This window comes from Coregonus clupeaformis, chromosome 6, assembly GCF_020615455.1.
Source record: "Coregonus clupeaformis isolate EN_2021a chromosome 6, ASM2061545v1, whole genome shotgun sequence".
Taxonomy (NCBI): Eukaryota; Metazoa; Chordata; class Actinopteri; order Salmoniformes; family Salmonidae; genus Coregonus; species Coregonus clupeaformis.
In genome coordinates this window covers 50927324-50954525 of record NC_059197.1, presented here as the reverse complement: position 1 = coordinate 50954525, position 27202 = coordinate 50927324, and the positions used below count along the sequence as shown (strand labels likewise).

The 27202-nt window shown below is 42.0% G+C and overlaps 1 protein-coding gene across 2 annotated transcripts in view; it reads left to right on the top strand.

The window, feature by feature from the left end:
- The window catches only part of LOC121532333 (polypeptide N-acetylgalactosaminyltransferase 18), a 149918-nt gene that overhangs the window by 44644 nt on the left and 78072 nt on the right, over positions 1-27202 (top strand). For both annotated transcript variants that reach the window (XM_041838228.1, XM_041838229.2), the window contains exons 2-6: positions 13044-13239; positions 13360-13526; positions 15087-15270; positions 16604-16801; positions 17255-17369. In XM_041838228.1, the coding sequence (XP_041694162.1) occupies positions 13044-13239; positions 13360-13526; positions 15087-15270; positions 16604-16801; positions 17255-17369 (860 nt within the window). The remainder of the gene's footprint in view (positions 1-13043; positions 13240-13359; positions 13527-15086; positions 15271-16603; positions 16802-17254; positions 17370-27202) is intronic.

Sequence of the window (27202 nt, the reverse complement as noted above, 5' to 3'; positions counted from 1 at the left end):
TATTTTGTCTGGCTTGCCATTCCAAATAAAATGGAATATTGTTTTCTCATATAATTTAAAAAACTGTTCGCTAGGCGTGGGCAAGACCATAAGCAAATAGGTAAACTGGGATAATACTAAAGAGTTAATCAAGGTGATTTTTACACAAATTGACAGGCACCCACCTTTCCATGGTAGCAAGATCTTATCTATTTTTGCTAACTTTCTATTAATCTTTTTTGGAGTGAGATCATTTATTTCATTTGGGATATGTATCCGAGTATATCCACATCACCATCAGACCATTTTATTGGTAAACTACATGGTAATGTAAAAATTGTATTTTTTGGATATCCAATACGTAATATAATACATTTATCATAATTTGGTTGTAATCCAGAGGGTTAGAAAATGTATCTAGATCCTCTATGAAGCTGTGGAGGGATTCTAGTTGTGGATTTAAAAGAAAACATGAATCATCAGCGTACAATGACACCTTTGTTTTTAAACCCTGGATTTCTAATCCCTTGATATTATTGTTGGATCTGATTTTAATAGCTAACATCTCGATGGCAATAATAAATAGATATGCCGATATTGGACAACCTTGTTTCACTCCTCTTGACAGTTTATAACTTTCTGAGAAATAGCCATTATTTACTATTTTACACCTAGGGTTACTATACATGATTCTAACCCAATTTATAAGAGATTGTCCAAAATTGAAATGCTCCAGGCATTTATATACAGTGGGGAAAAAAGTATTTAGTCAGCCACCAATTGTGCAAGTTCTCCCACTTAAAAAGATGAGAGAGGCCTGTAATTTTCATCATAGGTACACGTCAACTATGACGGACAAAATGAGAAAATAAAATCCAGAAAATCACATTGTAGGATTTCTTTATGAATTTATTTGCAAATTATGGTGGAAAATAAGTATTTGGTCAATAACAAAAGTTTCTCAATACTTTATTATATACCCTTTGTTGGCAATGACACAGGTCAAACGTTTTCTGTAAGTCTTCACAAGGTTTTCACACACTGTTGCTGGTATTTTGGCCCATTCCTCCATGCAGATCTCCTCTAGAGCAGTGATGTTTTGGGGCTGTCGCTGGGCAACATTGACTTTCAACTCCCTCCAAAGATTTTCTATGGGGTTGAGATCTGGAGACTGGCTAGGCCACTCCAGGACCTTGAAATGCTTCTTACGAAGCCACTCCTTCGTTGCCCGGGCGGTGTGTTTGGGATCATTGTCATGCTGAAAGACCCAGCCACGTTTCATCTTCAATGCCCTTGCTGATGGAAGGAGGTTTTCACTCAAAATCTCACGATACATGGCCCCATTCATTCTTTCCTTTACAAGGATCAGTCGTCCTGGTCCCTTTGCAGAAAAACAGCCCCAAAGCATGATGTTTCCACCCCCATGCTTCACAGTAGGTATGGTGTTCTTTGGATGCAACTCAGCATTCTTTGTCCTCCAAACACGACGAGTTGAGTTTTTACCAAAAAGTTATATTTTTGGTTTCATCTGACCATATGACATTCTCCCAATCCTCTTCTGGATCATCCAAATGCACTCTAGCAAACTTCAGATGGGCCTGGACATGTACTGGCTTAAGCAGGGGGACATGTCTGGCACTGCAGGATTTGAGTCCCTGGCGGCGTAGTGTGTTACTGATGGTAGGCTTTGTTACTTTGGTCCCAGCTCTCTGCAGGTCATTCACTAGGTCCCCCCGTGTGGTTCTGGGATTTTTGCTCACCGTTCTTGTGATCATTTTGACCCCACGGGGTGAGATCTTGCGTGGAGCCCCAGATCGAGGGAGATTATCAGTGGTCTTGTATGTCTTCCATTTCCTAATAATTGCTCCCACAGTTGATTTCTTCAAACCAAGCTGCTTACCTATTGCAGATTCAGTCTTCCCAGCCTGGTGCAGGTCTACAATTTTGTTTCTGGTGTCCTTTGACAGCTCTTTGGTCTTGGCCATAGTGGAGTTTGGAGTGTGACTGTTTGAGGTTGTGGACAGGTGTCTTTTATACTGATAACAAGTTCAAACAGGTGCCATTAATACAGGTAACGAGTGGAGGACAGAGGAGCCTCTTAAAGAAGAAGTTACAGGTCTGTGAGAGCCAGAAATCTTGCTTGTTTGTAGGTGACCAAATACTTATTTTCCACCATAATTTGCAAATAAATTCATTAAAAATCCTACAATGTGATTTTCTGGATATTTTTTTCTCATTTTGTCTGTCATAGTTGACGTGTACCTATGATGAAAATTACAGGCCTCTCTCATCTTTTTAAGTGGGAGAACTTGCACAATTGGTGGCTGACTAAATACTTTTTTCCCCCACTGTATAAACCCCAGTCGTACTTTATCAAATGCCTTTTCAAAGTCTGCAATGAATAGCAGGCCTGGTTTCCCAGATTTTTCATAGTGTTCTATTGCTTCCAGTACTTGCCTTATATTATCTCCAATGTATCGCCCATGTAAAAAACCTGTCTGATTAGAATGAATAATGTCCGACCATACCTTTTTAATTCTATGCGCTATACATTTTGCTAGAATTTTTGCATCACAACACTGAAGTGTAAGGGGCTGCCAATTTTTTTAATGGACTGGGTCTTTATATTCTCCACTTGTATCCTGTTTCAGTAATAATGAAATCAGACCTTCTTCTTGAGAGTCTAATAATCTACCATTTACATAGGAGTGGTTAAAACATGCTAATAACGGTCCTCTGAGTATATCAAAAAAGGTTTGGTATACCTCGACTGGTATGCCATCCAACCCTGGAGTTTTCCCGGACTTAAAGTCTTTAATTGCATCCAGAAGTTCCTCCTCTGTAATTTCACCTTCACATGAATCTTTCTGTATGGCTGTTAATTTTACATTATCAATAGAAAAAAAATCTCTACAATTTGCTTCAGTTAGAGGAGATGGAGGCGACTGAAACGAAAACATATGCTTAAAGTACTTTGTTTCCTTCTTCAAAATATCATTTGGTGAATCATTATTATGGCTTTTTCTTTGCAACTCTGCCTAGAAGGTCAGCATCCCGGAATCGCCTATTCACTGTTGACGTTGAGACTGGTTTGATGATATTTTTATAGTAGATATTTTTGTGATTGTTTCTAGCTCACTTGACTGTGTTAAATGCAGTGGTTGTAATTGTACAGTAGAAGATGCGAGTAGGTGCAGATTTGACTGGGAGTGGTTTGAACAAAGGCATCAGCATAGCACTTTTCTCACATTGCCCTCCAGCTGTGGAGTAATTGGTCTTGTGAATACTTGACGGTTTTCCTCTCGCTCAGGGGCCATATGTTTCCTAAACTTGTGCCCTGTTTTCCTGATTAGGAGCAGAAGTCAAGCATATTGTGAGCAGAAGTGTGACTGCAAATGCAAATGTCTTGTTCTCAGGAAAACATTTCAATCTGTTTCACTGAATATTTAAACTCCACAACACTCAGATGAATATTTAATTGAAAGGATATAGGGTGGTCCTGACAAGTGAAAAACCATTTGCATAGACGGAGACTATCAGAATGACCGTAATGAAAGGTCACGTGATGACATGCATTATTTAGTCCTAGCGTTTTATAAGACCTCTCAACTTGATTGTCTCTTGATATATCACAGCAGTTTAATCTGTGCAGTCAGGTCTATATCATCAAGATCATTTTGAATAGTTTTCATCTTTTGAAGGAAGTTTTTTCAGAACTAGTAACCATTCTTAATTATGACCCAGAATACCTTAGACCACGTGTCAAACCACGTACGACCCATTCAATCCGGCCCGCGGGTGGTTTGAGTACAAAAATAATATATATTTTTTGTTTTACTTTGAAATGACTAAATCCAAATCAAAACTGTGGAGAAATGATAATGGAACTACATTTATAGTCACTATGTCCAGCTTGCTTGCAGTCATCAAAACAAAAGCTAGACAGTCAGGGAGCATCGGAAATTCAAAAAGCGATGGATAGAGAACAATTTTTGAAAATTTTGACGGCGAGGAAATATAATACATTTTGAGTGTGGTACTCCGGACCTCGGTGAAGATCAAATGCGGCCTGTGGGGAAAATGAGTTTGACACTCCTACCTTAGACATATGTACTCCCTTTATCCAGGTAACACCCTAGGTCCAGATTATATACATTAATGATTCAAAATAAACAAAATTGCAAGATTTGGACAATGAAGATAATTCATAATAAGGGGGAAATTGTTGTTACAATGAACTTAAATGTTCAAAGTCATGACCGTGAGAGAATGTATTATTCGTATTATGTGTCATATAATTGCAGCACAGTAGTACTGTCTCGCACTACCACAGCTTTCCAGGAAGTCACTCTCTGAGCAATTACATTTTCCTGATCTCTTCTATAAGATAAATTAAATCGTATCAGCAATGCTGTAACTTGATTAGCTCATAAATCCTATCTTCCGTTTCAATCAAGCAGTATGAACTTGCAGGAAGAAAGATCTTTTCGAAGCACACAATATTGATTTCAGGATGTAGCTAGTATACTCAAGGCATTAGTTGTTGCGCTAAATTATGAATCACTTTCCAGTCATGTTTCCTGCTTGTCAAATTACATGTGTGTGACTGGAACTGTGTGTGTGTGTGTGCGTGCGTGTGCGAGAGCCTCCTGACAGGCCTTGTGGGTAATCCTCAGACATGATGGATAATGATGGTGCCCTGACTGCAGAGGGAGGTGATCCATAGCCCAAAAAGAGGGATTTAGGACAGATGAACAGAGTGAAATACGATGCCCATTTGGACAGATGCAGTAGGCTGTCACACCATGTAAGCACATCAGGATGAGCAACAAATGGTGTCTAATAGTTGAAAATAACAGTTTAATGGCTTACACTTGAATGAGTAGCACACATGCGGTGTCATTTCACCTTCTTTCCTTATACATTTCGAGGTGCATTGCAAATGGTTCATCATTATTCACACTTGAGAAAATAGGTGGGAAGACCATCTGTTCAAATTATGATGAAATGAATCATTTCTGAGCTGAGGCAAGCACAGCAGCACTTCAACACCACTGGTCCACAATAATTATTGTACAGGAATGAACTTTCTCTGTGTGGTTTTGTGATGTTCTGTACACAAACAGATAAAATATAAAGGCTTTGGCGAGAGATAATTTCCAGAGCCTTGAAAGCAAATGAGATTCTCTTAAAACATATTTTCATTTGAGTGGGAGTGTGTTTGCTTTAGAAGTGCAAAGCCTGCTGGGATACGCTCTACGAAGCCTTAAAGGACCCCTCCAGAGGAAGTTGCCGCCACTATTTTGACGCAATTCTTGTCCTAGTGCGGAAATGCTTGTTTAGTTCCAAACTCCGAAAACCAACGTATTTCTCCTTTATAGTTATTGATTTAATGTGGCGTGCACATCTCCACCGGGTGCACAGACCATATGGTCTCTGGCACAGCCCACACTCCGCGATTTGTAAACAAACCAAAAAGCCAGGCATGTATTAATTACGTCTTGCAATGGAAAACATTTATCTTTTAAGAACCAAACAAGAGCGAACGGAACGGGGAGGGATCTACCTGAATTTGTCCAATAAAAACACTGTTTTAATTGCAAAACGGTTTCCGTTTGGAGTAAATGGTTTCTGTTGCAAAAAGTTTTGCAACACACAACATTTTGCAACAATAGCGTAATAAATACACCCCTGGGTCAGGGTAGCTTCGCTAATCGCTATGGGGCACAGCTAACGGTAGCTACGACTAGGCGGAGGACCATCCACTCTCCTCCCTCTTCTGCAACATAATTGAATGATCAGGGATGAATACAGAGTTTAGCGTTAATACTAGCTAGCTAGCTACTGTAATGCAGCTAGCTTGTTAGCTATCTACAGTAGCTACCTGGCTAGCTAACTAAACAACAGCTGGAACAACCTAGCTGTAATGTTTACAAGTATCCCCACTAGCTGGCTACTAGACAACCAATATAACAGTTGGCCATAAAGCTTTTTGAAGGGAGCAAAGGAAAGCAACTATTGCCTGTATCAGTGATGGACAAATACAATTATAGCAATACAGCTAGATACTAATACGATAGCCCAACTTCTTGCACATTGTTTTGATGAGCCGGTTAGGATAAGGCTGTTATTTGGTCAAATCATAAATCAAACTCTGTACCAAAAGCATTGCCTATCAATAAACATGTTACAATGTATGTTCTTTATTATCTACTTAAATGTTGATGTGTATGGAGCACAAAATTACTAGTTAGTTTGTATTCTCCAAACAATAACACAAGTGTTCCTGTAACAGAATGTGTATACTGTAATATAGGTTATAGCCAAAAACACATTTACTTGAAGAACAGTTTAGATGCAAAGTTTGCATCTGCACTTTTCTTCAAGTAAATGTGTTTTTGTAACATTTTCTGTGGAAATTGTTAGAAGTATTCATTGTGCACAGTCTGAGTCTCAGCATCACGCTGTTACCGTGGAATTGCCTGTATCTATCTGGCTGTGGTTTAACTTCTGTGGCCATGCAGAGCAGAGGGGGGCTGGGATGGGTAGCCTAAAAGAAAATGTCATAAAGGCAACTACAATATTACTTCTCACATTTGGTGCCTGTAAGATAGTATAAAATGTTACTGTGCTAAACACAGAAGTGCAAAATTGAGGGATTAACTAATTTCACTAGCTACTAGCACTAGTATAATTATGTTTTGTTCTTACCAACTTTACCTGAACTGTAGTTTGCACGTTTTGATATTACTTTGCAGCATTTTGTATCACTTTGGCCAGCAAGCACGTTCCCTTTTGGCAGCTAGGTTTATTACTGTAGAGACACCTTGCAGTTTTGTAGACTGCTTCGCATTTGGTAACAAAACTAAGGCGATGTGGTAGCGTTAGTACTGGTAAAGCATTTGATTTAATCACTGAGCTATTAACTTATTTCATATGGATGTACTTCACCGCACAGTTAGCTATGCTAGCTAGCCAGCTACACTTGTATAGTTACTGTAGTGTGCAACTGGGTCATTCTCACAACTGACGTTTGACCAAAAAATTCTCAAGTGTCATTTTCCACAGAATTTCCTCTTGGATCACTGAGATTAGGATTTGTATTTATCTATTTCATTATTATTATCATTTATGTTTTTTAATCCGCTATTATGCATTTTACCACAATTTCCACAAAATTCTCATTACCGTAACAGTCCATAAAAGTTATAAATAAATAAATGTATAATATTTTAACATTGCTCCTCTAATGAAAATGCCTGAGTTAAACATGACACTGAAAATACAAATATAAAAAATGAAATTATACAATTATTATAAAATGTCAACTTTTTCCCAATTTGAGCTTTTTAGCCATTAGCACATTATTTTACAAACAGCAGGTTTTTAAAGGACCAAAGAGTTTTGTATGATTTTGTGTTTTCATTTTTGAAAATATTGCGATACTGGTATGGTCCCGGCCCTATAGATGACAACATCCTTCCACACTGTGTTGTATCCTACAGACTATTCTGTCACTGCGCATGGCCTCTCCTCTCTGAACACACACACACACACAGACACAGAGGAGTCTGGAGGGCATGTCAGCCAGTGTTGTGTGCTAATGGGAGAGTGACCTCCTAAAATGTCCAACCTGGAACTCATAACCTCTGCAATTTTCTGGCCACTCAACTGTATGTGACCATCTGCATGATGTAGTTTTCTTGCGCTGGCTACTGGATCAAGATATTACCACACGTTATGGTAACAAGATTACTCCCTGCTTGTCAATTGTGCACAAAATTTGACCATCTGATGATAATCTAAGGTCTTGTGACGTGCAGTGTTCTCATGAATAGATAAAAAAAACAAAATGGTTTAAAAATGTATGGTTCATGATGATGTAGCTATAAATTTGACCAACGCTGATAATATTCCTGTTCATCGTCACTGCTCTCATTGTGAAGAAGCTCTATAAACTGTGAGGGTATCTATATTGTCTTACTCCAGCTGAGCAGATATTGAAAACAAGCCAGCGTGTTCTCATCAAGGTCACTTCAGCCTGCTGTTTGCCATGATGACATCAGTGTTTGGTGGCAGTTGCTCTCAGGGGTGACATACAGAGTGAAATGCTTTTTTGGGCTGTACCCTGGAGCTCACAAGCCCGAACCACCTCCCCAACCCTATCAAACACACTAGGCTCTCAGTGGTCTAAGGGGGTAGGGGTACTGTACAGGTTCAGAGGGAGGATACATACCCCCCAAGGCAGGACCGTAATCAGACACATCCGTAGTAGGCCTCAGACAACCTATACCCCCACTGTATGTTAACTTCATGACTGACAGTAAATTACTTCAAACTCATGCACTACTTGTGTAATTGTTAGCTTTTGGCAACAAGACAACAGCAAAGTGTTCCAGTCCCAAGTGGCTACTTTTTCCAGTCCAATACAGCAATGTCCATTGAAGCCTTCATACATGCCTGCACGGCCCCCCTCTTTGCCACATGATTAACCACAGAGGTCCACTATAGCCCAGAGGTGTGTTGGTAGCCTGGGCCAGGCAAAATGTGTTACATACAGAACTATATAGCCTGCCTAGAGCACAGGGTAAACATTTACCCTGCTATTACGGCTGCTAATGAATTTGAGGTGGGAAAAAAAGACACTGAACTGTTTTTTTCCAAGTACACAGTGAATGCCATTACCAAGGTGAAAATTACAAGCCATACATCAGAGCCAGTGTGCGGGAGAAGCAATTACTTGTTCTAAGCTTTACATTTTTACAATAATTTACTGGCAATAGGATTGTGTAGAATTATTTAATCTCATAGATTTTGCAGATTTGTATTATGTATAATTTAATACTGTTACTCAACTGGCGGAATGCACATGTCTCCTTTACCTTCATTGAGCTTTGAAAACTACGGTATCTAGTCCATTTCCCATAGGCAGACTGGACTGTTGTTGACAGTTTGGAGCAAAAGACTTCAATGCATGCCATAGGTGGTTTATCTGACAACGTCACGAAAACAATGCACACGCTTCAATTGGCCAGAAGTCTGTGTGGTGTTGTGATTCTGGATGGCCAGATAGCTAGCAACAATGACAAGAAACTGCCATGTGGGAACGTAAGTGGCTTGTTTTAGCTAATTTCATCTTGTTCTTGATACAATGTCTTGTTTTGACTAATTTAATGTCAAAACATAACATTTGCTAGCTAGCTAACCAACAGCTGTAACGATGTATTTGAAAGACAACAAGTGCTCACTGTGCAAATGTATTTATGTTTTCAATAAACATTGGAGACTAAATATAGTTTACATGTTGTGAACATTCTAAGCCAACCCCTTGTGTTTTGCCCCATATTTGCACACGCATCGGTTTTGTTGCTAAATAACCAACCCGTCTATAGAAATATTCTGTTTTTGAATTCTTGTCTTTTTGTTTTTACACGAGACTAGACGCACAGCTTGCACTCATTGTACATAGTTACAACTAACTACAGTTTTCTATTGTGGCCAATTATTGTTCTCTGTGCCGCAAGAATCGTATTTCTCAATTCATGTCCCCATCTTTTACTAACATTATTCACTCCGAACAAGTACTTTTGTGAGCAAAAGACAACACACCTAATTATTTTAACACTGTGTGCAAGGTTTTTGATTTAGGCTCCAATTTTATCAGATACATTCTCATTGGATATTTACCCGAAACCACACCTATCCTTCTAAATATACACTATATATACAAAAGTATGTGGACACCCCTTCAAATTAGTGGATTTGGCTATTTCAGCCACACCCGTTTCTGACAGGTATATAAAATCGAGCACACCACCATGGAATCTCCATAGACAAACATTGGCATTAGAATGGCCTTACTGAAGAGCTCAGTGACTTTCAACGTGGCACCGTCATGTGTTGCCACCTTTCCAACAAGTCAGTTTGTCAAATTTCTGCCCTGCTAGAGCTGCCCCCGTCAAATGTAAGTGCTGTTATTGTGAACTGGAAACGTCTAGGAGCAACAACGGCTCAGCCGTGAAGTGGTAGGCCACACAAGCTCACAGAACGGGACCGCCGAGTGCTGAAGCGCGTAGCGCGTATAAATCGTCTGTCCTCGGTTGCAACACTCACTACCGAGTTCCATCCTGCCTCTGGAAGCAACGTCAGCACAATAACTGTTCATTGGGAGATTCATGAAATGGGTTTCCATGGCGAAGAAGCCGCACACAAGCCTAAGATCACCATGCGCAATGCTAAGAGTCGCCTGGAGTAGTGTAAAGCTTGCCGCCATTAGTTCCAGTGAAGGGAAATATCAACGCTACAGCATACAATGACATTTTAACCGATTCTGTGCTTCCAACTTTGCGGCAAAAGTTTGGGGAAGGCCCTTTCCTGTTTCAGTATGACAATGCCCCCCGTGCACAAAGCGAGGTCCAAACAGAAATGGTTTGTCGAGATCGGTGTGGAAGAACTTGACTGGCCTGCACAGAGCCCTGACCTCAACCCCATCGAACACCTTTGGGATGAATTGGAACGCTGACTACGAGCCAGGCCTAATCACCCAACATCAGTGCCCGACCTCACTAATGCTCTTGTGGCTGAATGGAAGCAAGTCCCCGCAGCAATGTTCCAACATCTAGTGGAAAGCTTTCCCAGAAGAGTGGAGGCTGTTATAGCAGCAAAGGGGAGACCAACTCCATATTAATGCCCATGATTTTGGAATGAGAAGTTCAACAAGCAGGTGTCCACATACTTTTGGTCATGTAGTGTATATTTAATCTGAGTATTATTGTGCTGTCAGGAGTCGGTGCATACTGAACCCTTCATGTCAACATCCTCCTCCTCAGATGTACAGTTGAAGTCGGAAATGTACATACACCTTAGCCAAATATATTTAAACTCAGTTTTTCACAATTCCTGACATTTAATCCTAGTAAAAATTACCTGTCTTAGGTCAGTTAGGATCACCACTTTATTTTAAGAATATGAAATGTCAGAATAATAGTAGAGAGTGATTTATTTCAGCTTTTATTTCTTTCATCACATTCCCAGTGGGTCAGAAGTTTACATACACTCAATTGATATTTGGCAGCATTGTCTTTAAATTGTTTAACTTGGGTCAAACGTTTCGGGTAGCCTTCCACAAGCTTCCCACAATAAATTGGGTGAATTTTTGCCCATTCCTCCTGACAGAGCTGGTGTAACTGAGTCAGGTTTGTAGGCCTCCTTGCTCGCACATGCTTTTTCAGTTCTGCCCACACATTTTCAATAGGATTGAGGTCAGGGCTTTGTGATGGCCACTCCAATACCTTGACTTTGTTGTCCTTAAGCCATTTTGCCACAACTTTGAAGTATGCTTGGGGTCATTGTCCATTTGGAAGACCCATTTGCGACCAAGCTTTAACTTCCTGACTGATGTCTTGAGATGTTGCTTCAATATATCCACATAATTTTCCTTCCTCATGATGCCATCTATTTTGTGAAGTGCACCAGTCCCTCCTGCAGCAAAGCACCCCCACAGCATGATGCTGCCACCCCCGTGCTTCTTGGTTGGGATGGTGTTCTTCGGCTTGCAAGCCCCCCTTTTTCCTCCAAACATAACGATGGTCATTATGGCCAAACAGTTCTATATTTGTTTCATCAGACCAGAGGACATTTCTCCAAAAAGAACGATCTTTGTCCCCATGTGCAGTTGCAAACCGTAGTTGGGCTTTTTTATGGCGGTTTTGGAGCAGTGGCTTTTTCCTTGCTGAGCGGCCTTTCAGGTTATGTCGATATAGGACTAGTTTTACTGTGGATATAGATACTTTTGTACCCGTTTCCTCCAGCATCTTCACAAGGTCCTTTGCTGTTCTGGGATTGATTTGCCATTTTTTGCACCAAAGTACGTTCATCTCTAGGAGACAGAACGCGTCTCCTTCCTGAGCGGTATGACGGCTGCGTGGTCCCATGGTGTTTATACTTGCGTACTATTGTTTGTACAGATGAACGTGGTACCTTCAGGCGTTTGGAAATTGCTCCCAAGGATGAACCAGACTTGTGGAGGTCTACAATTTTTATCTGAGGTCTTGGCTGATTTCTTTTGATTTTCCCATGATGTCAAGCAAAGAGGCACTGAGTTTGAAGGTAGGCCTTGAAATACATCCACAGGTACACCTCCAATTGACTCAAATGATGTCAATTAGCCTATCAGAAGCTTCTAAAGCCATGACATCATTTTCTGGAATTTTCCAAGCTGTTTAAAGGCACAGTCAACTTGGTGTATGTAAACTTCTGACCCACTGGAATTGTGATACAGTGAATTATAAGTGAAATAATCTGTCTGTAAACAATTGTTGGAAAAATTACGTGTCATGCACAAAGTAGATGTCCTGACCAACTTGCCAAAACTATAGTTTGTTAACAAGACATTTGTGGAGTGGTTCAAAAACTAGTTTTAATGACTCCAACCTAAGTGTATGTAAACTTCCGACTTCAACTGTAGTTGTGCCCTCAGAGTAGCAAATGTTGGGGTCCTAGTCGTGGCAGAGATGAGTGACTTAGTACTGAGAGAGAGTGCAATGTAGTGACTATTATTAAATAACCTCGGCTGATAATTAGCATTCAGTAATTACCTGCACCGAGCCCTTCATCACGCGCTGTGCTTTGTGAGGACATTTCATCACTCGCTGTAAATACCTCAGTAACGTTCCACTGGGTTGCATTCTTTTAGCTGACAATACTGGTGTTGAGTGAAGGAGAAATTATCATCTTGTCCAGACAATGTGATATAGTAGGACTAACCTGTTTGGTATTGCTGCTTCAGTAGACGACCGGAGAAGTCGAAATATGCATGTGTAGTATCATTAGTCCAAGGCCTCAGTAACACACAGCAGCGTTTAGATGATGGATCAATTCAAATGCTAATGTATTCCAGGAAGTGTGCCTGCTATGTTATCATGCTGAATACAGTGACTTTTCCCCACCCGGTATAAATCTCTTTAATGTAAGCTATGTGAAGTATGCGGCAACGTCATGAATGTAAACACTGTTCTTTCTATTGCCCAGCCAAACATTTTATCGCTTCTTTTCCTCTCCTACAGAGGTGCCCCAGAAGGATAGTGAAGAAAAAGCAGGGAAGTCCCTCTCAGACTCATCCCTGTTCGTCCGCTGGGGTCATGACCTCGGTCCTGAGAGTCGCCGGGTGGCGCTGAAAAAGTTCCAGTACTACGGCTACAATGGCTTCCTCAGTGACCGCCTCTCTCTGACCAGACCCATCCCAGACCTCAGACCTGATGGGTCAGTGACCTTTGACCCTTCTGTTGGTTCCTTTTTATCATCCATTAAAAAACATACTGATCCAAGTTCTGACAGGAAAATTGTTTTTTCATATCTTGTCTGTTTGCTGTTTCTCCTCAGATGCAGAAACATGTCGTACCCCACCAATCTCCCCCAAGTCAGTATCATCTTTATCTTTGTGAACGAAGCCCTGTCGGTCATCTTGCGCTCCATCCACACAGCCATGAACAGAACTCCCGCCCACCTCCTCAAGGAGATCATCCTGGTCGATGACAACAGCAACAATGGTAACTCCTATATTCTTACTAAATGTAGCCTACAAAGTATACAAACTGCATTGTGTACAGGAATCCATTCAGGCTGCTTAATAGCAAGCATAAATGCATGCCTACAAACTATGTGTTTACATCATCAGTTAGATCAATTCACACTTGACATGCTTGAGGACAGAGAGTACATCAGAAGTTTCTCTTTAATTGTATTACCCATAAAATGTATCTTACCCCTATACACATTTACAATATCTTAAAAAATGTGCTGGTGTTGCTTGCCAATTTAATGGATTACTTTCACACAGCTCCCAATTAACTTATTTGTTAGCCTAGCTATTTCAGCCGGACAGACCTGTATACTGATCAGCTATAGAGCCAGAGGGAAGTGAGAAGATTTAAAGGCTCTGTTTTACTTAGACTGATCATTTCCCATGAAGGCGTATGAGCTGCATACTTAACTAAACATGTATCATATTATGATGACAAATGAGGGTCAAAATAGTCCGGCAGAGGGATAAAAAAACAGGCTGCTTCTTTTGAATTAATATTTTTACTAAGGCCTCCTATTTTAGGCTATAAACATTGAATCATTGGATTAAAAAGAGAGGCGCGTCTGTAATGTAAATGAATTGGAAAACGGAACCATAGCCCAGAGGCAGAGTATTACTGAGAGTGGAAATGAAGCTATAAAATGTTCCTTTGTGGCCGTTGATATTCTAATTAATTCCTTGGCAGTTGGCTCACTTTGAACAATGAGACACTTTCCGTTCTGTACAGTTTCAGGAGTCTGGCTAACAGCTCCCCATCCTTAGTGGGGTGGCTCATAGAGTCAGCTGGGGTTACTTCCCATGACAATCCAATTAATCAAATTGACCTTAGTCCTCTTATTTGTACTCTTAATTTCTAAATGAGTTAAATTCCTGTATTTTCACCACTAACTAATGCTGTATATTACTTAGTTAATCCTAATCAGTTCATGGTTGTATTATGAATATTGTCATACATAACATGTCTGAAAGCTATTGTCCCCTAAAGTGTCTCAGCTTACTCCCCAACACTGCTGTAATGAAAATGGACAGTGATGTCTGATCCTCGCCCTTAATGACCCAATCACTCCATTTCGTTGCCATGAGGAGCCACTGCCGTGACCACCTAGCAAATTAAAACAAACAGGTGGCAGATGGAGCTTGTGGGAAAGCAGAATTGACTCCCCTCAACCAGACGCTGCTGATAGACATCAATAATAGGATATTTCCAGAGGACTTTTCACAACCCCAGTATTATTCCTTTGAAATACCCTTTACACCATGGAATGTGGAATAGATAGCACTTCGGACTGTAAACCACATTTTTAAATGTGTGGTTAGTCAATAGTCCAAGGTAGTGTACACTGAACATACCTTCAGCAGATTTCACAGGTGTAGGCTTTTATAAGACATAATGAGAAATACCTACACACTGTTTCAAAGCTTCCCAGTGTTTCATGCAGCAATGTTTCAGCCACTTCTTTGTAAAGGTCAGACAGACAGACACTATGAAAAACCTATACGAATCCATCTACAAATGTTTCTATAGCTGAGCTGAAGGAGAACCTTCAACACTTTGTGAAGGAGACCAACTCCCAGCGGCCAGACTTCATCAAGCTGGTCCGTCACGACAAGCAGGAGGGACTGATCCGCTCCCGGGTCAGTGGGTGGAGGGCCGCCAGCGCCCCCGTCGTGGCCCTGTTCGATGCCCACGTGGAGTTCAACATCGGATGGTAAGGGACTGGGATGCCATATGTGCATGTGCCTATCTATCCAACAGCTAAAAACATTGCATAGAAACATGTTGATATAATTACAGGTTGGCTGTTCATATTAAAATTGATCTGAGGCCTTTTGTACAAAAAAAAAAGTTGATGCTATTTGTGTGTCTGCTGATGATCCTTCCTTTTCCAAATCTAATTGCACACTTATGCAAGCCCCGTGGAGACCTAACATTGTTATTTTGAATGATTGATTGAACAATGTCTGTCATTAAAATTAAAATAATCAGGAGCTGTGGACATGTTGTCCAATGCCAGTCAAGAGCCAGTCCGCAATATGATTTTCTGTCTTATCTTGAAGTGTTCTATCTAGTCTAAAATTGAAAACTCAAACTCCCATGTAGAAGTCTTCAAATGTCCTTTAGTGAGAACTACACTGAGTGTACAAAACATTAAGGACACCTTCCTAATATTGAGTTGCACCCCCCCCCTTTTGCCCTCAGAACAGCCTTAATTCGTCGAGGCATGGACTCTACAAGGTGTCGAAAGTTTTCCACAGGGATGCTGGCCCATGTTGACTCCAATGCTTCCCAAAGTTGTGTCAAGTTGGCAGGATGTCCTTTGAGTGGTGGACCATTCTTGATACGTGTGAAAAACCCAGCAGCGTTGCAGTTCTTGACACAAACCGTTGCGCCTGGCACCAACTACCATACCCCGTTCAAAGGCACTTCAATGTTTTGTCTTGCCCCTTCACCCTCTGAATGGCACACATACACAATCCATGTCTGTTGTCTCAAGGTTTAAAACTCCTTCTTTAACCAGTCCCCTCCCCTTCATCTACACTGATTTGAAGTGGATTTAACAACTGACATCAATTTGGGATCATAGCTTTCACCTGGATTCACATGGTCAGTCTGTCATGGAAAGAGCAGCTGTCCTTAATGTTTTGTACACTGTGTATATAAATGTGTTAATATGTGTATTTCCTTGACTGTGGCTTTGACTCATGTCTGGCTTGTTATCTGACATGCATGGTAATAAGCTTTATCCAACCTCATTTGTTTCACCCACCAAATCAACACATCTCAAACTCATTCTTTGTGTGGCACGGAATACTGGAACCCATAGCCATAGGACAAGAACCCATAAAGAGCCATTAACAATCAGTGGGCAGGATGAAAGACCCACATTCCCACTGTTTCCCCCTATCTTTCCTGTGATGTTAGGGAAGTAATGAAAAATGCATGGTGATAGAATGTGTTCTTCCTCATATCGTTTTCATTGAAAAAGACACAGTGAATGTGATAGCTACACAACGTCCCACCATGCCTTGTCTTCCCGACAGGGCCGAGCCCATCCTGCTCAGGATCAAGGAGGACAGAACACGCATCATCTCGCCATCGTTTGACAACATCAAGTATGACACGTTTGAGATCGAGGAATATCCGCTGTCTGCTCAGGGCTTCGACTGGGAGCTGTGGTGTCGCTACCTGAATCCGCCCAAAGCCTGGTGGACACAGCACAACCACACCGCCCCTATCAGGTTACTGTCAGCTAAGACTTTTATAATCAACAGTTGTCTTCTGCTATTTCACAGGCACTGTTTCTGTTGGCATTGAGAAACCCACATCATTTTGTTTAGTCTTTGTTCTGTAATCAAAATCAATGTAAGAACAATAATGTGTGTGAACCTGTTGCATCAGTTTGATGTAGATGAAAGCTCTTGTTTTCTTTCTCCTGGTTGTTTTTAGACAGCCGTTACTTAGTAACATGATGCAGGAAATCATGCTTATTCTTGACAGCAAAATAAAAATAAAGGAATAGGCAAACAACCTTGTAGGTTTATTATTGAAAACAAATGTTTATCATGAAATCAAATGTGCATAATCTTCAGTTGAGCACTTAGTGTTACAAATAAACGAGTAAGTACTAGGAAGTAGTTCACAGAACTACAGCGCATAAATTACTTTCTCTCTCTTTTGCCATTTTGTACCAGGAGCCCAGCTCTAATTGGCTGTTTCGTGGTGGACAGGAAGTACTTTGAGAAGATTGGCCTATTGGATGAGGGAATGGAGGTCTATGGTGGAGAGAATGTGGAGCTTGGCATCAGGGTGAGTGGAGTCCAAATTATAATCAGCTCAGTAATACAGTGAGGGGAAAAAGTATTTGATCCCCTGTAGATTTTGTACGTTTGCTCACTGACAAAGGGTTTATTTGAACAGTGAGAGACAGAATAACAACAAAAAAATCCAGAAAAACGCATGTCAAAAATGTTATAAATTGATTTGCATTTTAATGAGGGAAATAAGTATTTGACCCCTCTGCAAAACATGACTTAGTACTTGGTGGTAAAACCCTTGTTGGCAATCAGAGGTCAGACGTTTCTTGTAGTTGGCCACCAGGTTTGCACACATCTCAGGAGGGATTTTGTCCCACTCCTCTTTGCAGATCTTCTCCAAGTCATTAAGGTTTCAAGGCTGACGTTTGGCAACTCGAACCTTCAGCTCCTTCCACAGATTTTCTATGGGATTAAGGTCTGGAGACTGGCTAGGCCACTCCAGGACCTTAATGTGCTTCTTCTTGAGCCACTCCTTTGTTGCCTTGACCGTGTGATTTTGGGTCATTGTCATGCTGGAATACCCATCCACGACCCATTTTCAATGCCCTGGCTGAGGGAAGGAGGTTCTCACCCTAGATTTGACGGTACATGGCCCCGTCCATCGTCCCTTTTGATGCGGTGAAGTTGTCCTGTCCCCTTAGCAGAAAAACACCCCCAAAGCATAATGTTTCCACCTCCATGTTTGACGGTGGGGATGGTGTTCTTGGGGTCATAGGCAGCATTCCTCCTCCTCCAAACACGGCGAGTTGAGTTGATGCCAAAGAGCTCGATTTTGGTCTCATCTGACCACAACACTTTCACCCAGTTCTCCTCTGAATCATTCAGATGTTCATTGGCAAACTTCAGACTGGCATGTATATGTGCTTTCTTGAGCAGGGGGACCTCGCGGGCGCTGCAGGATTTCAGTCCTTCACGGCGTAGTGTGTTACCAATAGTTTTCTTGGTGACTATGGTCCCAGCTGCCTTGAGATCATTGACAAGATCCTCCTGTGTAGTTCTGGGCTGATTCCTCACCTTTCTCATGATCATTGCAACTCCACGAGGTGAGATCTTGCATGGAGCCCCAGGCCGAGGGAGATTTACAGTTATTTTGTGTTTCTTCCATTTGCGAATAATCGCACCAACTGTTGTCACCTCTTCACCAAGCTGCTTGGTGATGGTATTGTAGCCCATTCCAGCCTTGTGTAGGTCTACAATCTTGTCCCTGACATCCTTGGAGAGCTCTTTGGTCTTGGCCATGGTGGAGAGTTTGGAATCTGATTGATTGATTGCTTCTGTGGACAGGTGTCTTTTATACAGGTAACAAACTGAGATTAGAAGCATGCCCTTTAAGAGTGTGCTCCTAATCTCAGCTCGTTACCTGTATAAAAGACACCTGGGAGCCAGAAATCTTTCTGATTGAGAGGGGGTCAAATACTTATTTCCCTCATTAAAATGCAAATCAATTTAACATTTTTGACATGCGTTTTTCTTGATTTTTTGCTGTTATTCTGTCTCTCACTGTTCAAATAAACCTACCATTAAAATTATAGACTGATAATTTCTTTGTCAGTGGGCAAACGTACAAAATCAGCAGGGGATCAAATACTTTTTTCCCTCACTGTATGCTTAAATAGGGCCAAATCCTAACTTGAGATCGGTCCCCCATTGACATCAATGCATAATTTACACAAATGTCTGAGTTACGTACATGCCCAGATCTCAAGTTAGGATTTGAGAACTCTTATACTCATTAGTGTGTGTAATAATCCACTACTGCACTACTGTCTGTTGCTGGCGGATACAACCAGTCAGCTCAGCACTCCTCCAGTTGGGCCATGGGAGGAGCTGCAGTGTGTCAGAACCCCCCACTTCCCCCATGGTGTGCTGAAACTCACCCAGCTCCGTGACTTGCACACTTCCATATAGCCATAGAGCTGAAAGTATATCAAACAAACACTTAGACAAACCCTAATTACTATGCACACTGCACATAGAATAGAATAGAACGTGCTTGGAAGCTCTTACCCTTGCAATTTGATTGGTAAACTCATGGGGACAATCGCAATGGCTGCCTGGTATTGTGATAAAACAATTTCCATGATTGTTTGGAATGTTCTATTAACTGATGCTGGATTGCCATGTTAATGTAGAATGTTTATTCCAGTGGAGGCTGGTGGGAGGAGATGTAGGAGGACGGGCTCATTGTAATGGCTGGAATGGAATAAATGGAATGGTATCAAACACATCAAATATATGGAAACCACATGTTTGACTCTGTTCCATGTATTCCATTCCAGCCATTACAATTTTTTACATTTACATTTTAGTCATTTAGCAGACGCTCTTATCCAGAGTGACTTACAGTTAGTGAGTGCATACATTTTCATACAATGAGCCCGTCCTCCTAAAGCTCCTCCCACCAGCTTCCACTGGTTTATTTAAATGATGCTAACTGAAGTGGCTCATGCAATGGAATGTATTTTTTGTAATGTCAGTTGAGTTGACTCAACAAATCACAGGACAGATTGAATGGTACACTTCCTGCTTTTACTTCCTGGCATGGGTACACTCACAATGGCTGCCAGTCCACCCATTATTCCATATTTGACTTGAATGGGGACTCCCGTTCTATTCATTATATTTTTATGATGGGTCCTGTGTGGATCTTTGTGCCTCCTTTCCCTTGCAGTTTTGTGGTCCTGCAGCATCAGCAGGGAAGGGAATAGCCTACTCTTTGGTAGGATAAATCCCGTCGTTCACTCTGAAGACCGGGTGTTACGATAATGATAATTGGTGGTTCCAGCTGTCACTCCCTTTATCTTGCCGAAGGGAGGAATGTGCTCTCTAGCAACTGTATTATCTATTGCATTATGGACCTGGAAAATGCAGGTTGACGTTTATTGAGATGGGTCTTGTCCTGGAGGCAGAACCAAGCGATTTCCGCTAGATGGGCCAGTTGCAAAGTCAAAATTCTCTGTATTGTAAAAATTAATGAAAACAAAAATTATTTTAAGGTTAGGGTTAGCAGTGTGGTTAGGGTTAGGTTTTAAATGAAATGTTATGACTTTGTGGCTGTGGCAGCTAGTGACCATTCTGCAGCGCTGCCTCCAGAGCAAGATACATGACGAAAAACTTGAACCTGCTGGCTTAATGAGAAATACTTATTGCGTGGAAATATGGCAAAAGTTCAAGGACACTAAAAGTATGTGGACATCCCTTCAAATTAGTGGATTCGGCTGACAGGTGTATAAAATCGAGCACAGCCATGCAATCTCCATAGACAAACATTGGCAGTAGAATGGCCAGTACTGAAGAGCACAATGACTTTCAACGTGGCACCGTCATAGGATGCCACCTTTCCAACAAGTTAGTTCGTCACATTTCTGCCCTGCTAGAGCTGCCCTGGTCAAATGTAAGTGCAGTTATTGTGAAGTGGAAACGTCTAGGAGCAGCAACGGCTCAGCCTGAAGTGGTAAGCCACAGAATGGGACCACCGAGTGCTGAAGCGTGTAGCGTGTAAAAATCCTCTGTCCTCGGTTGCAACACTCACTACCGAGTTCCAAACTGCTTCTGGAACAGAGTTGAGCGATTGGAAATCCCACTCATCGCTCCATGTGCTTTCATACTGCTCCGCTAAAAACCGCTCGGCGCTCACAGGAAAAATAACTGCCGCTCCAAATTCGCTTCATTCATTAAAATCACAATTTAACCAACACCCATCTATTTTTGTGACTACCTGGACCTACCAATTGGTTTTTAAGTATTGAAACCAAACCATATGGATTTGAATGAAAAGTATTTGAATAAACATGAAAAGGTTAATGTAAGAAGATAACATCATTTCAAATAGGCTACATGTCATATTAAACAGCATATAAACACTCTAAATAGGTCAGGAGCCAGACAGGGAGCCTAAGAAGGAACGAAAATGAATTATTTAGGCTATATTATTTCAATTATTTCAAGGCTATAGCCTACAAAGAAATACACACTAGGCTGGTAGGGACATAAAACGCTCAGCATTTAAACAACATTTCGTTGTATTAAATCTTTATCAAATCAAATCAAATCTATATATTGCGCATATAGGCCGTTACTTACTTAGAATTAAATACAAATTAAATGAAAAATGACTTAGTGCCTTTGAATTAATTTTTTGAATACATTTTTTGAAACACGAGTTTGGCCAGTCTGTGGCTTCAGGCTCATGTGATGGTGCCTGGAGAGCCGGCCAGCAGCTGAGAATATCCTCTCCACACTTGCAGAGCCACTGGGGATGCTAAACATCCTTTTGGCCACTCTTGCCAGGCTGGGCAGAGATGCAGAGTTGTTTATTTTTTTTTATATAGGTAGGCCTGAAGGTTTTTAGGCAAAATAACCCAATCAAAACAGAAAGCTCCTTGAACGTGGCAATATGAAAGGGCAATTGGGCCAAAATCAATTATGGCCTATTGTATAGATAATAGAACAAAAATGAATTAAACGTTTAAGAGATCTGATTTTTAGTTTAGAAATACTTTGCTACAATGACACACTTGGTTAACTACCCACCTCGTACCTTGCTTTTAGCATGTGCACGTAGCATGCTTTTGGGATACGTGTCTTTTCAGATTCCACAATGATTATTTAGTTGTGGACACTAAATCACCAAACTCCCTCTCTTGCTCTTAGACCTAATCTTTGTAAGTCACCTTGATTTAGCACCTGTGTGAAAATATTTAGCGAACTCTATGACAGTAGCTAAAGCAAGGGCCTATAGCAGCACACAAGTAAATAAAATAAAATAAAATAAAATTTTATTGGCCACATGCGCCGAATACAACAGGTGCAGACATTACAGTGAAATGCTTACTTACAGCCCTTAACCAACAGTGCATTTATTTTTTAATAAAAAAGTAAAATAAAACAACAAAAAAGTGTCTGGGTAGCCATGATTAGCTGTTCAGGAGTCTTATGGCTTGGAGGTAGAAGCTGTTGAGAAGTCTTTTGGACCTAGACTTGGCACTCCGGTACCGCTTGCCGTGCGGTAGCAGAGAGAACAGTCTATGACTAGGGTGGCTGGAGTCTTTGACAATTTTGAGGGCCTTCCTCTGACACCGCCTGGTATAGAGGTCCTGGATGGCAGGAAGCTTGGCCCCAGTGATGTACTGGGCCGTACGCACTACCCTCTGTAGTGCCTTGCGGTCGGAGGCCGAGCAGTTGCCATACCAGGCAGTGATGTAACCAGTCAGGATGCTCCCGATGGTGTAGCTGCAGGGGCGGTGTGTTCATTAGCGCGATATGGGCGACGCACTGCCAAACGGGAAAAGGAAGGGATTTTTTTTCTAATCAATTATATCACGGCAACAGTAGTTTTTAGTGTTCTAATCTAGACGTCTGATCTGCCACTAAATGTCCAATCAGGCTAAAGTCGTGCTTCAAATGGCCCCGCCCGTTTTGGGGCGATTTCAGTCAGGTTGAAAATCGCCCCAGAAGTCTCTGACTCTCATGTAAAATCTTATTTTTTTCAAATATCAGAGCTTTCAATACAATCTCTATGGGTTCCGGGAGGGCTTGCACTTACGCGCTTTCGTCATACGTAACATAACCATGAACATAACTAAGAAAAGAGCGGGTAGCAGCGTCAATCAATTCACGTACTACTGTCAAAATGGCTAGCGTTCAGTGCAACTCGATTGTCTCTTTGAAAGAAGTTCATTTTTGTCGGCGAACAAATCAAGATAAATTGGCAACGAAACAATTAGGACCTCCCAGACCAAATGTAATAATTCAACAGGTTTCTACTAAAGGGGGAAAGTCCTACACCCGAGGATTTTCCAAAAATTGGTACGAACGAAAAACCTGGCTAGCAGGCTGCGATGTAGCTAATGCAGTCTTCTGCTACCCCTGCTTACTCTTTCACCCTGAAGGCGGCACGGCAGACAGCACCGCTTGGACAGCGACTGGTGTAACGGACATGCACCATCTTTCAGAAAAGATTAAGAAACATGAGCTGTCAAAGACCCACATGGATAGCTGTTTGAGATTGTCTGCTTTGGGGAGAGTGAACATTGCCACTCAACTGGATGAGGGATACAGGCTAGCTGTCCGCCGCCACAACGATGAGGTTAGCAAGAACCGCCACATCCTCAGCCGGCTAATCCAGTGTGTGAAGTTTTGCGGAGTGTTTGAGTTAGCTTTGCGAGGCAAAGATGAAACTGAGGGCTCCACCAACCCTGGTATTTTTCTTGGACTTGTCAACTTTGTGGCACAATTAGATGAGGTGTTTGATGACCATCTTAAAAATGCTAAAGTTTTCAAGGGCACATCAAAGACCATTCAAAACGAGCTACTGGAGTGTATGCTAGCGGTCATGAGGGAACATATTGTGGAGGAGGTGAAGTCGGCGAACTTCGTAGCTATCCAAGCTGACGAGACCACGGACGTTTCTACACAGACACAGCTGGTGCTTGTGCTGAGGTACATAGATAGCAAGAAGATTTTATTTTTTTCCTGGGGCTTTTTCACAAAATCATGCCCCACGTCGACATTCTGTACCAGAAGCTACAGAAGAAGGACATCGATGCTGTCTTCATCAAACGTGCCCTCGACAGCTTCACAAGCAGTGTGCAGGCCATAAGGTAAGATTAAACAATATCATTCGATCTTTCTCAAAGCAGAGCTTTATTTGAAAATGTATGCATGAAAGGAGACATCATCATATTTACAAATCTATACAATTGGCCAGAATATGGTTGTTCATTTTTACAAAGCCATACAGATAGCTGTGTTTACCTTTTCTAGAAATTATTTTCAAATTCTGTTTTCAGGCAAAATGTCTATCACTGTTCATTTTCACAAATCTATACAAGAGGGCAGAATATGGAAGTCTATAAAAATGTCTTATTACCAATAACTTGCATCAATGTTTTCAGTAGCCTCTATTAAAAGCTCCTGCTTGCTTGTTGTGAATTATGCTCAGGTGCACATATTTCCAATTCAACCATGAGGCCTTTTTGAAGCAAGTAATGTGTATATCAGTATTGACTTATATGCTGCCCCTGTCTTCATGTTGTTGCTGGACATATCTTTTTTAAAATGTGTGTAGGTCACCTAAATCATCAGAAAAATTGCCCCACCTGAGAATTTTTTCAGGAGCCGCCACTGTGTAGCTGTATACATTTTTGAGGATCTGAGGACCCATGCCAAATGTTTTCAGTCTCCTGAGGGGGAATAGGCTTTGTCGTGCCCTCTTCACGACTGTCTTGGTGTGTTTGGACAATGATAGTTCGTTGGTGATGTGGGCACCAAGGAACTTGAAGCTCTCAACCTGTTCCACTACAGCCCCGTCGATGAGAATGGGGGCGTGCTCAGTCCTCTTTTTTTTCCTGTAGTCCACAATCATCTCCTTTGTCTTGTCTTATCCTGGCACCACACGGCCAGGTTTCTGACCTCCTCGCTATAGGCTGTCTCATCGTTGTCGGTGATCAGGCCTACCACTGTTGTGTCGTCGGCAAACTTAATGATGGTGTTGGAGTCGTGCCTGGCCATGCAGTCATGGGTGAACAGGGAGTACAGGAGGGGACTGAGCACGCACCCCTGAGGGGCCCCCGTGTTGAGGATCAGTGTGGAAGATGTGTTGTTACCTACCCTTACCACCTGGGGGCAGCCCGTCAGGAAGTCCATGATCCAGTTGCAGAGGGAGTTGTTTAGTCCCAGGATCCTTAGCTTAGTGATGAGCTTAGAGGGCACAATGGTGTTGAACGCTGAGCTGTAGTTAATGAATAGCATTCTCACGTAGGTGTTCCTCTTGTCCAGGTGGGAAAGGGCAGTGTGGAGTGCAATAGAGATTGCATCATCTGTGAATCTGTTGGGGCGGTATGCAAATTGGAGTGGGTCTAGGGTTTCTGGGATAATGGTGTTGATGTGAGCCATGACCAGCCTTTCAAAGCACTTCATGGCTACAGACGTCAGTGCCATGGGTCGGTAGTCATTTAGGCAGGTTATCTTAGTGTCCTTGGGCACGGGGACTATGGTGGTCTGCTTGAAACATGTTGGTATTACAGACTCAGTCAGGGACATGTTGAAAATGTCAGTGAAGACACTTGCCAGTTGGTCAGCACATGCTCGGAGTACACGTCCTGGTAATCCGTCTGGCCCTGCGGCCTTGTGAATGTTGACCTGCTTAAAAGTCTTACTCACATTGGCTACGGAGAACGTGATCACATAGTCATCCGGAACAGCTGGTGCTCTCATGCATGCTTCAGTGTTGCTTGCCTCGAAGCGAGCATAGAAGCGGTTTAGCTCGTCTGGAAGTCTTGTGTCACTGGGCAGCTCGTGGCTGTGCTTCCCTTTGTAGTCTGTAATAGTTTTCAAGCCCTGCCACATCCGACGAACGTCAGAGCCGGTGTAGTACGATTCAATCTTAGTCCTGTATTGACTCTTTGCCTGTTTGATGGTTTGTCGGAGGGCATAGCGGGATTTCTTATAAGCGTCCAGGTTAGAGTCCCGCTCCTTGAAAGCGGCAGCTCTACCCTTTAGCTCAGTGCCGATGTTGCCTGTAATCCATGGCTTCTGGTTTTGGTATGTACGTACGGTCACTGTGGGGAAGACATCATCGATGCACTTATTGATGAAGCCAGTGACTGATGTGGTGTACTCCTCAATGCTATCTGAAGAATCCCGGAACATGTTCCAGTCTGTGCTAGCAAAACAGTCCTGTAGCTTACCATCTGCATCATCTGACCACTTTTTCATTAACCGAGTCACTGGTGCTTCCTGCTTTAGTTTTTGCTTATAAGCAGGAATCAGGAGGATAGAGTTATGGTCAGATTTGCCAAATGGAGGGCGAGGGAGAGCTCTGTATGCGTCTCTGTGTGTGGAGTAAAGGTGGTCTAGAGTTTTTTTTTCCTCTGGTTGCACATTTAACATGCTGGTAGAAATTAGGTAGAACGGATTTAAGTTTCCCTGCATTAAAGTCCCTGGCCACTAGGAGTGCTGCCTCTGGATGAGTGTTTTCCTGTTCACTTATGGCCTTATACAGCTCATTCAGTGCAATCTTAATGCCAGCATTGGTTTGTGGTGGTAAATAGACAGCTATGAAAAATATAGATGAAAACTCTCTTGGTAAATAGTGTGGTCTACACCTTATCATAAGATACTCTACCTCAGGCGAGCATAACCTCGAGACTTCCTTAGTATTTGATTTTGTGCACCAGCTGTTGTTTACAAATATACACAGACCGCCACCCCTTGTCTTACCGGAGTCAGCCGTTCTATCCTGCCGATGTAGCGTATAGCCTGCTAGCTGTATGTTGTCCATGTCGTCGTTCAGCCACGACTCGGTGAAACATAAGATATTACAGTTTTTAATGTCCCGTTGGTAGGATAACCGTAATCTTAGGTCATGCAATTTATTCTCAAATGATTGAAGATTGGCTAATAGGATTGATGGAAGAGGCAGTTTACTCGCTCGCCGTCGTATCCTTACAAGGCACCCCGACCTACGTCCACGATATCTCCGTCTCTTTCTCATGCTGTAGGATATCCTTCGCGTCCGACTTGTTGAAGAAAAATTATTCATCCAATACGAGGTGAGTAATCGCTGTCCTGATATCCAGAAGCTCTTTTTGGTTGTAAGAGACGATGGCAGAAACATTATGTACAGAATAAATTACAAATAACGCGGAAAAACACACATAATAGTACAATTGGTTAGAGGGCTGTAAAACGGCAGCCATCTTCTCCCCGAGCCATTCTAATAAGTAGACTACAAATGCATGCTGGGGCGGGCATGCCCTGAGCTCGTGAAGTGAGCGCTACTGGAGCGCAACTGGAGCGAGATGTTGGTATAAAGATCCATTG